At 56.8% G+C, this 14,859-nt stretch overlaps 1 protein-coding gene across 4 annotated transcripts in view; it reads right to left on the bottom strand.

Annotated features, from left to right (window-relative positions):
• PLCG1 (phospholipase C gamma 1) overlaps positions 1 to 9,848 on the bottom strand; it is a 50,238-nt gene extending 40,390 nt beyond the window's left edge. For all 4 annotated transcript variants that reach the window (XM_075059352.1, XM_075059368.1, XM_075059360.1 and 1 more), the window contains exon 1: positions 9,555 to 9,848. In XM_075059352.1, coding sequence (XP_074915453.1) covers positions 9,555 to 9,756 — 202 coding nt within the window. In that variant the 5' untranslated portion in view covers positions 9,757 to 9,848. The remainder of the gene's footprint in view (positions 1 to 9,554) is intronic.
• Between the last annotated feature and the right edge of the window lie 5,011 nt (positions 9,849 to 14,859).

Here is a 14,859-nt window from a genome sequence, read left to right as displayed (position 1 = left end):
TCCAGCCCTAGTATGGATAGATGCTCAAATGGAGCAGGATGCGGCCCCGCACAGCACAAGCCTGCTAGGAGAGGAGCAAGGTGCAAGTCGGGGAAGCCCCAGCAGAGACAGAGCAGCTCACAGTGTGAGGAGGCAGCAGAGCAGCCACAGCATCGCTGCATGCCGCCGAGAGCGCAGTGACCCTCCTGCACCCATCCCTCCAGATGCCGTGATCCCAGCAGCGCAGTGGGATGGACCACAGCATGGTGACCGTGCATCCAGCTCCTCAGTGATGGGTTTTGAAGTTAGAGGGAAAAGGCAATCCGAGGCAGCCTCTGTCCCTGAGGACATTTCACCCTGTGGGTTGCTCCCCCAAGGGCCACGGGTGGGAAGGCAGCAGTGACCACATCTGCGGGAAGGCAGCAGTCCTGCACGCACCCTCGTACGGGGGTGAGCAGAGAGGCTGAGCTGCAAACACGAGGCAGCAGAGCTCTGGGCATGATGATTTCGTGTGTCAAGGCAGGGGGAAAAAAAAAAAAAAAGAAAAAGAAAATAAATGCATTTGTAATGGGTTGGGGAATAAAAACAACCCATAAGGCACAGTCCTGCCCCTTCTGCTGTGGCTGTTAGCCTTTTCATCCTCAAGGCCAGCGGACAAAGTCAGCTCAGCAAAGCATCCCATTCACGGAAGCTCACGTGCTGGACCACGACCTTTGCAGGGCCAATTTTAAAACAACAATGTGGGTTTGCTGCCGGCGGGTGGCCAGGCGTGCCTTGGGGCACCGTATTAACAGCACAAGAAGACACGATTGACCAAAACCTCAGAACCACAAGTGTTTGCAAACAGAAGGTAGGAGCTGCAGAGGAAAGCAAGGGAGAGGTCTGTTCCAGATTCTGGAAGGCTTTCCACAGCTCTCCAGCCAGCCCAATTCTACACCCCCAGCTCCAAATCGAACTGAAGAGCCACCAGACCACACAGGCAGCAGAGATGAAGCTGAAAAGCGGTTTGAAAATCACAGAGACTTTCAGAGTGTGGGCTGTCAGCATCGTAAAGCTCTGCTGACTTCTACAGATTTAGAGTTGCCAGCTTCTGCTAGAGACGACAGCCCTTGGCCTTTTGGGTGCTCACAGTGCTCCACAATCATATGTCTTCCTGCCATCTGATATATCAAGGTGTTTGATATGTGACGGGGATATATCAAGAGGCAGCAAGGTGCCCAGAGATAAGGAGAGCTGAGACAGGAGGGACGAGCCCAGCACAGCCTTTGGGCAGAAGCAGACAGCCCTGCCAGCAGCAACAAGTACTGGGGGACCTTCAGAAAGGCAGAATATTCTCAGAAATGAGGAAGTTTCTCATTTGAATCAATGTCAAAAAGCTTCTCCCATGTAAAACAGCTCTTTGTGCAACAAAAATCCTCAAAACTTAAAGATTAAAACGGTTTCGAAGGAAAGCTTTCCCCAGCACTGCAGCATCCCTTCAGAAATGGCCGTTGTCACCGTGTCCCCCTCCTGAGGGCTCTCCCAGGTCTGGGAGACACCCTCCCGCTGCTGCCTGATGCAACACCTCCGGCAGAGAAACCGTGCTCGGTGGAACAGATGAGCAGGGACGTCGGAGTGGAGGAAAAGCCATGAGATCACCCACCCCCGTGCACGGCAGGATACAGTCACTGCACAGAGGATGTGCTAGATATTAAACTGATCCCATACGCGATACTGGCAGGAGAGCTCCAGCAGCAGCAAACACCACGACCAAGTGAGCCGACAAGCCTCGCAGGTACGTGTTTGCTGGGACGGTCACAGCTTTCTGTGAGCATCCCTGGCTGTCAGATACCAAACTATTTTTCCCATACAGCTGCAGGTATCTGTTGAACACACTAACATTGCTTCTTTTACCCTTCCCTAGATAGGCACGCTTCCAGTCGCTCTATTTCAGCGTCATCGTCCACCATCTGCTCTCCAAGCTTGTTTGGCCAAGGGGAAGAAGGGAGGATGTGGGGAGTAACTTTTCAAAAGCATCGTAACGACTTCAGAATTTAAAGCCTCACTGATTTCTGACTTCTACTGCCCTTAAACCTCAGAGCACACTAGAAAAGAAAAAGTCTTCTCCACTGACTTCAGACATTTCCTTTTATTGCATAACAACATTCAGCCGACAGTTTAAACTCAGAGCTGCAGAGGGGTTTTGCGATCGAAGCCCCACACCTCCTCACCACATGCTGTGAGCTCTTCCTGGACTCCCTGCACCCTTCCTTCATCCTGTGCTTTACACCAGGTCCTACCGAACCTGCAACAGTTTGGGAATGGGGTCACAGCACAAGGGGCTCGCTGCAGCCCCAGCCAGGCCACCTGGCTCTGAGAAGCACTGTCACACACCTCCAAACCCAAACCACCAGCCCAGCTTTTGGTTGACCTGCCATTAAGCAGAGACTATCACCGTTGACCCCTTCATCTAAGTAACTACGGCCCACCAACGGTGTGGTCCTGCTGCATTTCTACAGCCATGCAGGACTGGCAATCACCATGCTCGACAGCAGGCTGATCTGGAAGAAATCTCATAGCTCCTGCCAGCCGGTTTCATGGCCTGGATGAGATGCTCAGTGCAAACTGTTTGCAACGCTGACCCCAGCAGGATCCCACTTTGGCAGAGACAGAGGAGATGGACACACAATCAAATGTGCTCCACTTCCAGCAGCTTCAGAAGTTACTATCCATGGGCTGAGCTGCTGCAGCTGGTCAGGGCAGGAAACAAGCAGAAGCTTGTGTGATGTAGCCAAAACTGAAAGGCATTCTCAACCGAGCACTTGCACTCACAGAGCTCCTGCTCCATCCCAATCGTTGGCAAATTTTACATCCTGGCCAGACTGCCCATCACGGTGCAGTGGTGTCACTTGGGTCACTTCCCAAGGGACACAACAGTCCCCGCACTCTCTGGAGGGGAAGGCCCCAGCCAAAGAGCAGTGCCTGAGTTCCCAGGATCACAAAAACTAAACGAAGCCTGCGCCCCTGGGGCAACTTGATGGTCAAGCCTGCTCTACCGCACACAACACGTGGGGATGGGGACCTTAGCACTGCTCAGGGATGGGGACTTTAGCATCGACTCCCCCCCAGACTCCTGCTGAGACTGCAGGCAAGCCTCCATCTGCAATCTGCAAGATATGCAGAAGGTCACACGCCCGCTCGCGCAGGGCCAGGCGATGGGCATCGCTAACAGCCGGCACATCTTCGGGATGTTCGCAGTGCACGCCACTGTGATTAGATAACGGAGCTAAGCAAACGCTTCACTGATAAGAATGACTACCCCCGCTGTGCAGGCAAGGGAGCTAAAACAAAGAGCAGTAAAAAGATCACAGATTGGGTTGGGTGACTGCTGGCTCAGCTCGGAGATGGGGCACGTTAAAAGTCCTGTACGAAATCCCATGAAAAAGCTGCCCCCGGAGATGGGAGGTGACGGCAGCGAGCATGTGAGGTGCTCCTTTGCAAAGCCAGATGTTCAGATCCAGCTTACTCAGATGTTCCTCTCACCACACATGGTGTCCAGCCAACGCGGCTGCCTGCAGGCAGGGAGAAAGCCAAGCCGCATCGCTTCTGCCCTGAAAAACCTGGAGTGCTCAGGCCCTCGGTGTAGGTGAGAAGTAATCAGTCTGACACTACACAAAACCTCTCCAGTACGTTTAAATTAGTGGGCTTAAAACTCGTAAGCCGATACCTTCTACGTGGCAAACAAAGGAACCAGATGGATGGACAATGTGGGTGCAGGTACCACAGTGGAGCACAGGTCTCCCAGCTAGCTAACCTCTAGCTGCTCTCGTGGTTGCAGAGAAGCTTTTGAGATGCCGAGGGAGGAGGTAATTTATGACGTGTCTTAGAAGACATAGAGGTCTTCCAACCCGCTCCTCCTGGAAGGCGCTGCTGAGAAGAGAACGGAGATGACAAAGGGATGTAAAGCGAGGGAAAGAAGCTGTTTCAGTTTGGAGGTGAAGGCAGAATAGAGCTTGTTTGCTTTCCCCAGTTTAACACAAATATCCTAGCAAGCAGGAAGGGGACTGGTAATGACACAAAAAACCCTTCACTCAAGGAAACTCCCACAGCAGAGCTTCAGCAGGGGAAGTTTTAACCATTACGAGTGTCACAAGCCATGCTCTCACCTTCCAAGGCCCTCACCCGCTGCGAGGGACCGCATCCTGCCCCTATGGGGTGGTGGAGCAGGAGGGGGACCCGCCGGTGCAGGAGCCACCCTGCACCCCCAGAGGATCCAACTCTGAAGTTTGTTTATCTTTGAAATCTATTTCTGGCTTGCTCACTTCTCAAGAGCTCCAAGCCCCTCAGCTTATTCAGATGGCCTCAAAAAAAAAAAAAAAAAGAAAAAAGCCATGCCTCAGTGGACTAACAAAAGAGGCAGGTAGTTGGAAAGGATGAGGCGAGTACAAGCCACCCTTCAGAGTCACTTTGTATTGATATTTTACAGTTCCTGCCTTTTCTTTTACATAGGCGATGGCTTTTCTCCACCTCCACGGGACTGAGCTCATTTCACTGAAAGCAAGAATGCAACGAGGTTTTTTTCGAGGTGTTCCCCCCCCTCCCTCTCCCCTATAAAACAAACATCTGCTCCAAATTTTCAGCTCGCTCTCTGAACAAACTCTCTGAATTTTCTGACGTGTTTCAAGGCAAACAGATCAATTAGAAGCTGGCCTATAACCCCCCAGCATGTGAAGTTTTGAATGCAAGACCCTTTTATATTAAAAAAAGAATTACGTAACACAGGAAGTTTAAAAAAATAAAAAAAATGCATAAAAGACAACTGACTCGAGGGATTAGCTCTACTTTGCTTTGGGTGATTAACAAAAAGAATAGAAAATTATTAGAGCTCTTCCCATCGTAACAGCCAGGCCCTCTGCAGAGTTGATTAGCAAGAAAGCAAGGCATTGGTAATTAGAGCTGGCTGAAACCCTTTTGGATAAAAACTATTAATTGAAAAAAAAAAAAAAAAAAAAAAAGACCTTTTTTTGCACAAACCAGGCTTGCACTTTGCACAGTTTCAGTTTTGAAAAAGTACAGGAGAAAGAGGTGACCGCTTTTCAAAGCAAAAGGCTTCCCGCACAGACACGTTTGCCCTCTCTTCCCTGTTCCTCAGCTGATTCTGCTCATCGAGAGCCACGGCGCTTTGGAGCGAGCTGAAGAGCTTAACAAAGAGCGGAAGATGGGTCCCTTCCAACAGAAGAGGTTCTTCATCTGGGAGCCCAGCTGGCTGGAGCCCCTGCTCTGCCCGCTGCTGAGTCAGAGCTGCTCACGGAGGGGAGGAGTGGGGGACACACACGCTGACAATTAACACACAAGGTCACTCTTTATGCAACGCTCACAAAGAGCTACACAAGGGTCACAAAGCAAGGGGACGAAGAAGAGGGCTGTCACACCGGCAAGGGCTCCCCCCTCCTTTCAGCACCAACGTACCACGATCCCAACACCTCCCGGCTCACGGGCAGCACGAAGGCAAGGCTAGGCAGTTTGACAGTGGCCAACAAGGGAAGGCAAGGCTAGGCAGTTTGACAGTAGCCAGCAAGGCTGGCTGGTTGCCTCTACATCTATAGCACGTGTGGCGATGCCACCCAACCCATCAAACACAAGCTACTCCCCAGTCAGCATCCCTCCGGTCCAATCTCACCATTGTTAAAAGCGCTGTTCAACACTAAGGGCTTTGTCCTTACGTGCCAAAAGCTCCTTCCAGAGCCTAGCTCAGATCCCGCTCGCTTCAGTAAGTAACTTGAAATAAAAGATGTCCCATCACCTCTGAGCACAAGCAGCGTGGCCACTGGAGCTGGCAGCCACGCACCCGTTCGGTCGGGGACAAGCTGCCAGACTGACGGCACACCGCTGCTGAGGCATCAAAGGCATGGAGGATGGGGATATCCCTGGACTTTCCTCCAGGCGTCCTCCTCTCCAGCGGTGGGGTGACCTGAAGCCTGCTCACGTTCTGCTCCCCGGTAAGTTCCAGGTCAGCATGCACCAGAAAGCCAAGCACCACCAAAATGCAGCTTTTCATGAAGGTGAAGGCAAACAACTGGTTGACTATTGCAGCCACCCAGAGTTCAGAGAAGATCTGAAGTACTGACAAGCACCCACAGATCCTGGGGAGGCAGCAGCTCCATGACACCACCCACAGTGATGTCGAAGCTCTGAAACGAGCGGCACCATGCCAAGGAACGATGACTGTGACTGTGCCCAGAAGCCCTCTCCTCCCAGCACACCGCAGCTTTAGCCCACGTGCCTGAGGTGACCTGGAGAAGAGCCAGCTGACCCTCTGTCCCCTCGTGCACTGCCTACCACACAGCAGGAGGCTTCCCGAGCTGCAGCCACAGGGGCTGCGCTCTACCCAACAGGGTCAGGTCATCCAGCGCTGCCCACCCCTCCTTGGGACAAATACACGTCTCGTTTCTGCAAAATCCTCCAGGTACAGAGAAAGAAGCACAGATCCTCCATGCTAGGGTGGTGTTCATGGAGACAGATATCTCTCCAAGACATGGCCATCTACACAAATGTGCCATGAGTCCGAGACCTCCATATGTAATATACCACGGATACCCACCTGTTCCAAAATGGATAAAAACCCAGGATCACTCCTACTTAGGCAACTAACTTCTGTCCAGGGGATTCTGAAGCTCCTTGCTGGTCTCCATATCTCAAGAAATACAAGAACATTCATTACCAACTCATGAACAGAGCAGTCTTTGACCTGTAGACCCCCAGATGTTGTCCGGTAGAGATGCCGTTCCACGTGACGGAACATCTCGCCTCCTGACAGCTGGCTGCTCTCCTCTGCTTATGGCCTCACTCATATTGCAAGTTAGGGCCAAACCAGTACCACCACAAAAAGCAAACCCCAGTCTTCCTGCCAGCCCCAACCTCCTACTCCCCACACCAGCATGGCTTGTCTTCATGGGGAGAACTGGGTCAGCCATTGCTCATGGTTAAAATTACCCTGCACTGAAAGTGATTAGCTTGACTCCAGATCGCTTCCCCCTCTGGTTCCTACCACAGCCATGTGAACTCTGTGCAAGTAAAGGCTGGCCTTCAAGAAGGGGATGAGCCAGAAGAGGAATACATCAGTGTATTTGCCACATGAAGCGGAGCTGTCACACACCTGGGTTTTCCCAGGCATCCTATTTCCACCTAGAAAGCACATCCAGATAAAAATAGGGAAGTTGGCCAACAATCTAGTATTGCTGGCCATTGATCGCATGGCTTTGCCTCACCTGCCTAGATATGCCGTCATTATTTGTGTACACAAGCAGATATTTCCACCTGGAGCTCCCACGCTTCTGTCCAGGAAGTGTTAAAGCAAAGCTCTACTTTGCAGCCCTGAGAAGGGAGAAGGGCAAGAGAATGGGTGCTGCTCAGGGTGACGGGTGACACCAGAAGAGGGGACTGAGGACAGGGTGAGATGCTCGGGTGCAGAGAGGAGACCATGGGGAAAGCATCCAGCACCAGAGAGATGGGGCTAAAGATATGGAAGCTCATCAGGCTCATGGGCCATGCTGGAGAGAGAGGACATCTTGCCTCTCGGGAGGGTTGCACACACTGCGGGAACATCACACGTGTTGGGAGGCACATGCTGGGGAACCCAGAGCCCATGGCCACCAGCCAGCCAACTCACCTGCGGCGCAGCAGAAGAGCCCCAAATAACTTTCCACTGTGACATTTAAAGGAACATGAGGGAGCTGGCTGTCCCGTGTTCCCCAACTCTTGCTTTTCTTTTGCTAGAAACCTATAGATTTTCTTATTTTTATAATTTGATCATCTCAGTCCCTGGGACACGTTCTCTGCTTTTACTGATCTGCTCTTGGCTGTCCGCACAGCACAAGAAGTCCTTGCAGCCACGACATTATCATCATCATTAATACCACAATTCTGGTACAGAAGTTAAAGTTCTCTAAATTTCCCTGAAGTTAAGGTCCCAGCCTTACAAGAACTGCAGCACATGCTTAGGTCTGCCCACAGGAACAATCGCCCGCATAGACATCGGTGGGGACCTCCGTCCCACCATGGGCCATGGACCCACATGGTCTGTAGACACTGCCAGAAGCCAGCACCCCACCAGCGAAACAGATAGGTGCTTTGCCTTAGTTTAAGAAAAACTTAAACCCAGGGCTGCCTCTCCTCCCTTTCCCACCACCTCAAAGCTCCTAGAAACTACCCTGGGAAAGGTAAAGGGGAGCTTCACGTCTTGGTGATGCTAACGGAGCCCAGGGGTCCTTCCAGATCTGCCTAGAGACACCGCTGGGCAGAATCTAGAGGACTCCAAGGGCCTTAAGGCAAACCAAAGCCCCAAACTGGAAGCACCAGCATTCTGCGATCGTGCCGCAGAGACACGACGACGACCACCACCACCTCCTTTCTTGATCGGAGCCCTTTCGCGATACTGAAAGCATCCAACCTTTCCACCCTGGGCCAGCAGCACTTGCCAGGAGAGACGACAACCCCTCCACGGCCTCGCTGCGCCCCACTCGCACCCCTCAACGCGGGGAAGGCCGGTCCTAACGTGCCGCCGCACCAAGGCCAGCGCCAGGACTTACGTCACATCGGCCTTCGTGCTCGTCCCCTCTTCCTCGCCTCCAGCATCGAGCAGAGACACTGTCCTCGTGCTGGTGCGCGTGGGGGCGGGAAAGGTAATTTAAGAGAAACAGCAGTAACCTAGGAAACCAACGCCGAGGTTAAAAGTTTCCCAGTGCGGGGCCTCCCTACCCTCTCCCCCTTCCCACCCATCTTTGTGGTTTTCCACTCACATTTCTTACGCATCTTTTCCCCTGCCCTCCTCGTGCTAGAAGTCCACATCACGCGCGGGAAACCGAAGCCAGCGGGCTGCTCTGCCCGTAACTGCACCCACCGCTGCAAAGAGGGTGCGCGGGACCCGGCCCTACGCTGACCGTGCTCCACCTGAGCCTGTGCCATCGTCCTTGGGCAGATGCGCAAAGGGGACAAGGGAAGAGCGGGGACTTACACCGCAATATTCTGGGTTGCTTTTTCTGCTTTTTGCCCTTTCTTCTCATCTGTTGCTCCGAGACGCGACCCCCAAAGGGCTCAGACTAATGCTGCCTCCTTTTGAGGCTCCCTACGGCTTTTAGGTGCTGTTAGCCAAGGTACCGCCCGGGAAAAGGCACCTAGTTTATCCCAGGGGAAGTTTGATGCCGAAGAGGGATGCCGAAAGTTGGGAGGCGGCGCTGGGGGTGGGGGCGGCCATGGCGGTACCCGGCCCGCGCATCCCCCGCCGCAGCCGGTTACCGTGCGGCCGGAGGCGGCCCCGGCCAGGGAAACCTGACCCCTTCTCCGCCACCCCGAGCTGACGCCGGGCCCGGAGAGGCTGGGGTTTATTTATTTATTATTATTATTTTTTTATTTATTTTTTAAAACCCAGCGAGGCTCACGCCGCTTTCCGAGCCGGCGAACGGCGGCTCCCCGGGACGGCTCCGGCCGGGGCCGCCCCGCACCCATCGCCCCGAGGGATCCGGAGCCCTTTTCCTCCCCTTCCTGCCCGGGTTTCCCGGCCGTCCCCGTACCCCCCCCGCCCCCTCCCCGGCACTCACCGGCTCCCTCGATCTTCTCGGAGCCGCGGCTCCAGGTGACCTGCCGCGTCTCCAGCTTCACCTGGAAAGTTTTCCGTTCGGGTCGCTGCGACTTTTTAGAGTAGAAGAGGGTCATGACGGTGCCCACCTCCAGGCTGCGGCAGAGGTGCGCTGCCTCCGCCTCGCTGGGCGCCCCGGGGCCGCTGCCCGGCCCGGCCGCCATCAGCGCCGCGAACAAAGGGGAGCGGGAGCGCCCGGAGCGCCGCCGCCGCCGCGCTCAGCGCCGCCCGCCGCGCCCCATGCCCGCCCGCCCGCCGCCGGCTGCGGGGAGGGGGGAAGGAGGAGGAGGAGGAGGAGCGAGGAAGGAGGAGGAGGAGGACGAGGAGGAGGAGGGAAGGGAGGGGGCGGCGGCGCGGGGCGGAGCGCGGCCCCTCGCGGTGGGACGGGCGGGGGAGACGCTGGGGCCCGCCTGGGGGGTGCGCACTGAACCCCCCCCCCCCCGGCACCCCCCGGTACCCCCCGGCCTGGGTGATGGAGAGGGGCGCGCAGCTGGCGCTCTGCCGGCTGCGGCACCCCCGCGGCGTGACACGCGTGAGGGGTGGACCCCTGGCGCGGTGCAGCGCTGTGGGGGGGGGGGTGCGGCGGCGGGCAGCCCGCAGCGCCTGGGGGGGTCTCCGTGCTGCACACCCCGCAGCTAGGCCTGGGGTACCGGGGGTGCCCCGCACCCCACGGGCACGGCACGCAAAGGTGTCCGGCGTGCCACGCACCCCGCAGCACAGGACGGCACGGGGCCCCGGCAGACCCCGCAGCAGAGTTTGCGGGGGGTCCTGGGTGCGCGACGCATCCCGCGGCGTGGCACGGGTGGGGGGTCCCGGGGGTGCTGCGTGCAACCCGTGGGCCGTCACCCCGGCGCACAGGCCCCCCCCCCCCGAAGCCTCCCGCCACTGCCCCCCGCCTCGTGTCCGCCGTGGGGGCTGTGCGGGGCGAGCGGGCACACGCAGGGACACGGGCCGGGCTGGCGGCTGTCCCCGGGAGCCGCTCTTCTCCCGGGGAGATCCCCAGCCCCGCCGCCCTGGGACGGGCCAAGCGGGGTGGCTTTTCCTGGGGACGGTCCCCTCCACGCCGGACGGGGTTTGCAGGGCGGCCGGCAGCATCCTGTCCCCGGGGAAGGGGGTTGTAGGGAGCCGGGGGTCCCAGGAGGCTTTCCAGCCCCGCTCCGGCCCTGGCGGGAGACCACACAAAAGCAGGGTTAGCCAGGGGATAAGCCAGGGAATTAGGAAGTGTTTCAGGGCGGTTTGCTCCATTCATGAGGTTAAAGCCTGCGATTTCCCTTTCTGCGCTGCTGCCTTTCCTCCCCGTGCCCTCCTCCCCACCGGGGCACCCCCGGGGCGGGCTGGGCGCTCAGGCTGCCCTGCGCTGGGGACAGCGTCCGGGGTCCAGTGCAAACACCGGGGTGCGGTGGTGGGTGCGTCACCCACACCGGCAGGCGATGCTGGCCAGGGGCTGGGCTGCCCAAGGGTCAGCACGGCCCCGCTGCAGGAGAGCAGTGAAAAGGAGAGGTTGGAGGGCATGTTCCCCAATTTATAAATGCATAGATATATGTATATACGCATACCTATACAACATATACACACACATACATACAATATGTACACACACATACATACACACGTCTGTTTGCAGGCCCATGGCAAGGCAGCATGCAGCCGAGCAGCCCTTATTTCACCCTCCAGCTCCGGGGTGGGTCTGGAAGGGGCATCGTTTGCTAAGCAAGGTGCCCATCACCAAGCGCACCACAAATGCGAGCAGCTCCCTCTGTCCTACTGCTTCACCCGCCTTCAAAGGGACACGCACGCACAGGTGCAAACACACAAGCAGCCCTACGAGGTTCGTGGTCATTTAGGATCCCACCCAACGTCTGGGCATCAAAAAGGCAAGGGCGAACGCACTGGGCTAAGAACATAAACCTGCCTTTATAAAAACACCCGGCGTACGACAGCACCCTAAGGGCTGACAGGACGCTGGGGATGGGCTCAGCTAAGGCAGAGCTGCTGGGAGCCTGCCGGTGGGAGCCCCGGGGTGCCGGCCGCACAGGACCCTCTGCCCCGCTCCTCCCGGGTGAGCCACCGCCGCTGGGGAAGTCACTCCTTGCTTGTGTAACGGCCTCGCTCGGGACCGGCAGGAAGCAGCCGGCTCCCAGTGGTCTTAAAATAGCTGAGCATTATGGGCACACCCTTGTTTTTGAGGGCAAAACCTGAGAAGGGAGAGTGGCCATCGAAGAAGCCAAACAGGTAACTCCCTCGCTCCCAAACGCTGCCTGTTCACGCTGATGGAGAGCACCCGTCACTGCGTCTCTCCAGCCCCGGAGCCCTGGGTGGCTGGGGCTGGCACGTGGTGGCGGTGGTTTGCAATCAGGTGTCTGCGATGGATAATTTTTCTTCTCTGAGTTTGACTAATCACTTTTTAGCCTTGCATTAAGTTCTCCATGTCCACAGTGCCACATGCCGAGGAATTTGAGAGTTTCATTTGACAGCATGTGAAGCCGCTTTTGTCTGTCTGTTGCTGACCAGCCTCGTTCGGTGGTCCCGGCTCCTGCACCGGCCAGGCTGTGGGCAATCACTCCTGGCCCCTCAGGGCAGCAGAAACTTCCATCGTATTCCTGCTATCCTGTCCTGCTCTACCCTGCCTGGGCTTTGGTCCGCAGTGGGTCAGACTCATTTTGCCTTTGAAGTAATTCCCTGGATCGTGTTCATCATATGACTATGGAGGGCGGGGGGATCTGCAAGTCTCCCCTTGCAAACACCTCTGGGAAAAGGGGTTTTTCCCCTCTGAGTGGTCCCAGCACCTTCCCCCTTTGCAGTCCTGAAGCGTGGGGTGCCGACCCCCCCAGTATCCTGCAGGATTCATGGAGCAGCTACATCCTCTGCCCAGGAACAGACAGCAGGCTAATGGCCAGGTGACCTCCGGCTTAAGGACAGCCCCTGGCCTTGCTCAAGGGCTGGGGAGCAAAATCCAGGGAAACAAAACCCTCAGGCCACCCCACAGGTGAGTGCGGGGGGTCCCTGCAGCCCAGCATCCCTCTGATGCCAGTGTCTGGGAATGGAGGGGTCCCTCTCCCACCCTGGGGACTGCGCATTGAGAGGAGGTGCCCGATCCTTATCCAAGCAAGCGGTACTTGGCATCTTGCAATCCCCAGGAGAGATGCACTACTCAGGGTTATTTATTCGTTCCTGGGGTTATTTATTTGTTGCTGTCTGTTCTGCACTGCCTGGGTGGGTAAATGAGAATCCAGCCCGTGGGCTGAGAAAATCACCATTGGGGGAAGAGCTTCACCCACCCCTGCAGCGAGCAGGATCTGGAAAACCCGCAGGGAACACAGTGCCGAGCTACCTCCCGCCCCGGGGTGGTGTTAGCAGACACAGAACAGTGCAAGGCGTTTTTTTGCCAGCAATGGAAAGCAGACCCGCCTGGGGCCGCAGAGCTGCTGCGGATGCTGGCGTGGTGCCTGCTGCGTGTGCTCAGCGAGGGGCTGAGACGAAGCCGTGCCCGCAGGCAGGGCTGCATCCCCCTGGCATCCTCCTGCCCCTTCCAGGCATTGCAAGATCCCTCTGGATTATAAACCAGTACCTGATGGGAAACTCGCTGCAGCTCCAGGTTCCCTGTCCCCACTCCCTGGTGTTCCTAGGGGAGCACATGCTTTTTGAATATCCTGAATTCACCTGGTTTCAATTTCCAACCCCTGAATCCTCTAAGACTTCAAGGGGGATGGGGCTGCATCCAGCCGGGTATGCAGCCTCTTCTTGGCCAACAGGCCCTGTCCACGGCTTGCAACACACATGGTCGAGTTTCAACCTAAATTTTGCCCGCTCCACTGGTCACGTCACCGCTGCCTCAGTTTCCCTCGCTGCCAAACACAAGCCTTACTGCAGGGCAGGCAATCCACACCAGGGTGGTGACACTGGGGCCGGCGAGGACCAGGCGCTGCGGTGGTGGGATGCAAAACGGGATACGGCACGTTTCGCGGCCATCTCTCTGTTCGCACAGTGAGTCAACAGGATCTGGGAATTCTCCATTTGAAGCGCGGGATGTGCGGTCCTGACCCTGCTGTGCCACAGGCAAAAACACAGATTAAATCCTCCTCAGCTCCCTGCCTGGGACAGAGCTGGAGAGGGAGCGCCCGTGCTCCCCGGTGTTCAGAGGGAGCCAAGCGCCTTTTCAAGGGCTGGTTTTGCACCAGAATACTCCTCCCTTCCACTGACAGGGAGAGGCACAGCATGGTCCAGCCTAGGACATCAGGCTGGCCTCGCACCTCCAAGCAGAGCATGGCCCGAGAGCCACGACCCCCAGCCTGGCCCTGGGCACCCCATCATGCCCAGGGAGAAGGCGAATCTGCTGGCAGCGATGCCGGGGTGGGGGATTCCCCTCTGCGGGAGCATGTCCCTCCCCGCTGCGTTGAACAGGGCAGGGGGAGAAGCACATTTCCCTGCTCCGCAGCGTAGGGTATGGGAATTTAATTCGGCCAGGTCTGAACGCAGGGAGGGAGGGCTGTATAAATAGAAAGCATATTTTTACAGGCTGCATTGTTCCAGGCACGGGCAGGTCAGGAGCACAATGAGCCCCTTTCCCTCTCCGCTGGCATTTTCTCCGCTGCACCTTGGAAAGGCCCCAGAGAGTAAACGGTAACTCCTGCCAAATTGCGAGTTTTTGCAGCCACAACAAAGCGCCTGAAAATATCGCAGCAGGCAGCAGGAAGCCCTGCTCAGGGCTGGCTGCTGAGAGGCTCCTGTGGCTGGCTGAGCCCGACCCCGCAGCCACCCTCGTGGAGTTTGGGAGCCAGCCAAGCGCTGCCCCAGCATCGGGGTGACTGGGAGGCACTTGCAGAGGAGCCAGGGCCCGTGTCTACTCCAGGCTCCCCATGGACACTGGGCCCTGGGCTGCTCTCCAGTGCCAGGGAGATGGATACATCCATCAGCCTCATCATCCATGTCCCTGGCCCAGCCTCCTGCCCTTCCCAGCCACCAGGGCAAGGAGAGGGTGCTGCTTTCACTCCACCCTCGCCCCTGCGGAGGGCTGTGGGCTAATAAAAGGCAGCGGAGAAACCACACCAGGAAGAGCGGCTTGGGTCTCACCACATCCCGCTGCTCTTGCTTCCCACTGCACCAGACAAGGGTTTTCCTGGGATCAGGTGAGCAGACAGCCCATGGGAGGCAAAGCAAACCAGTGCTGAGGTGCGCTTGCATGGAAACCCAGTGACCGCTGGTCAGGTAAGGGTGAAGCAGGAAGGATCAGAGCAAGGCAGTGACCCGCCACATCCTTCCCAGCTGGG

Source organism: Buteo buteo, chromosome 2 (assembly GCF_964188355.1).
Source record: "Buteo buteo chromosome 2, bButBut1.hap1.1, whole genome shotgun sequence".
Classification (NCBI taxonomy): Eukaryota; Metazoa; Chordata; class Aves; order Accipitriformes; family Accipitridae; genus Buteo; species Buteo buteo.
This window is presented reverse-complemented; position numbering and strand designations above follow the sequence as displayed.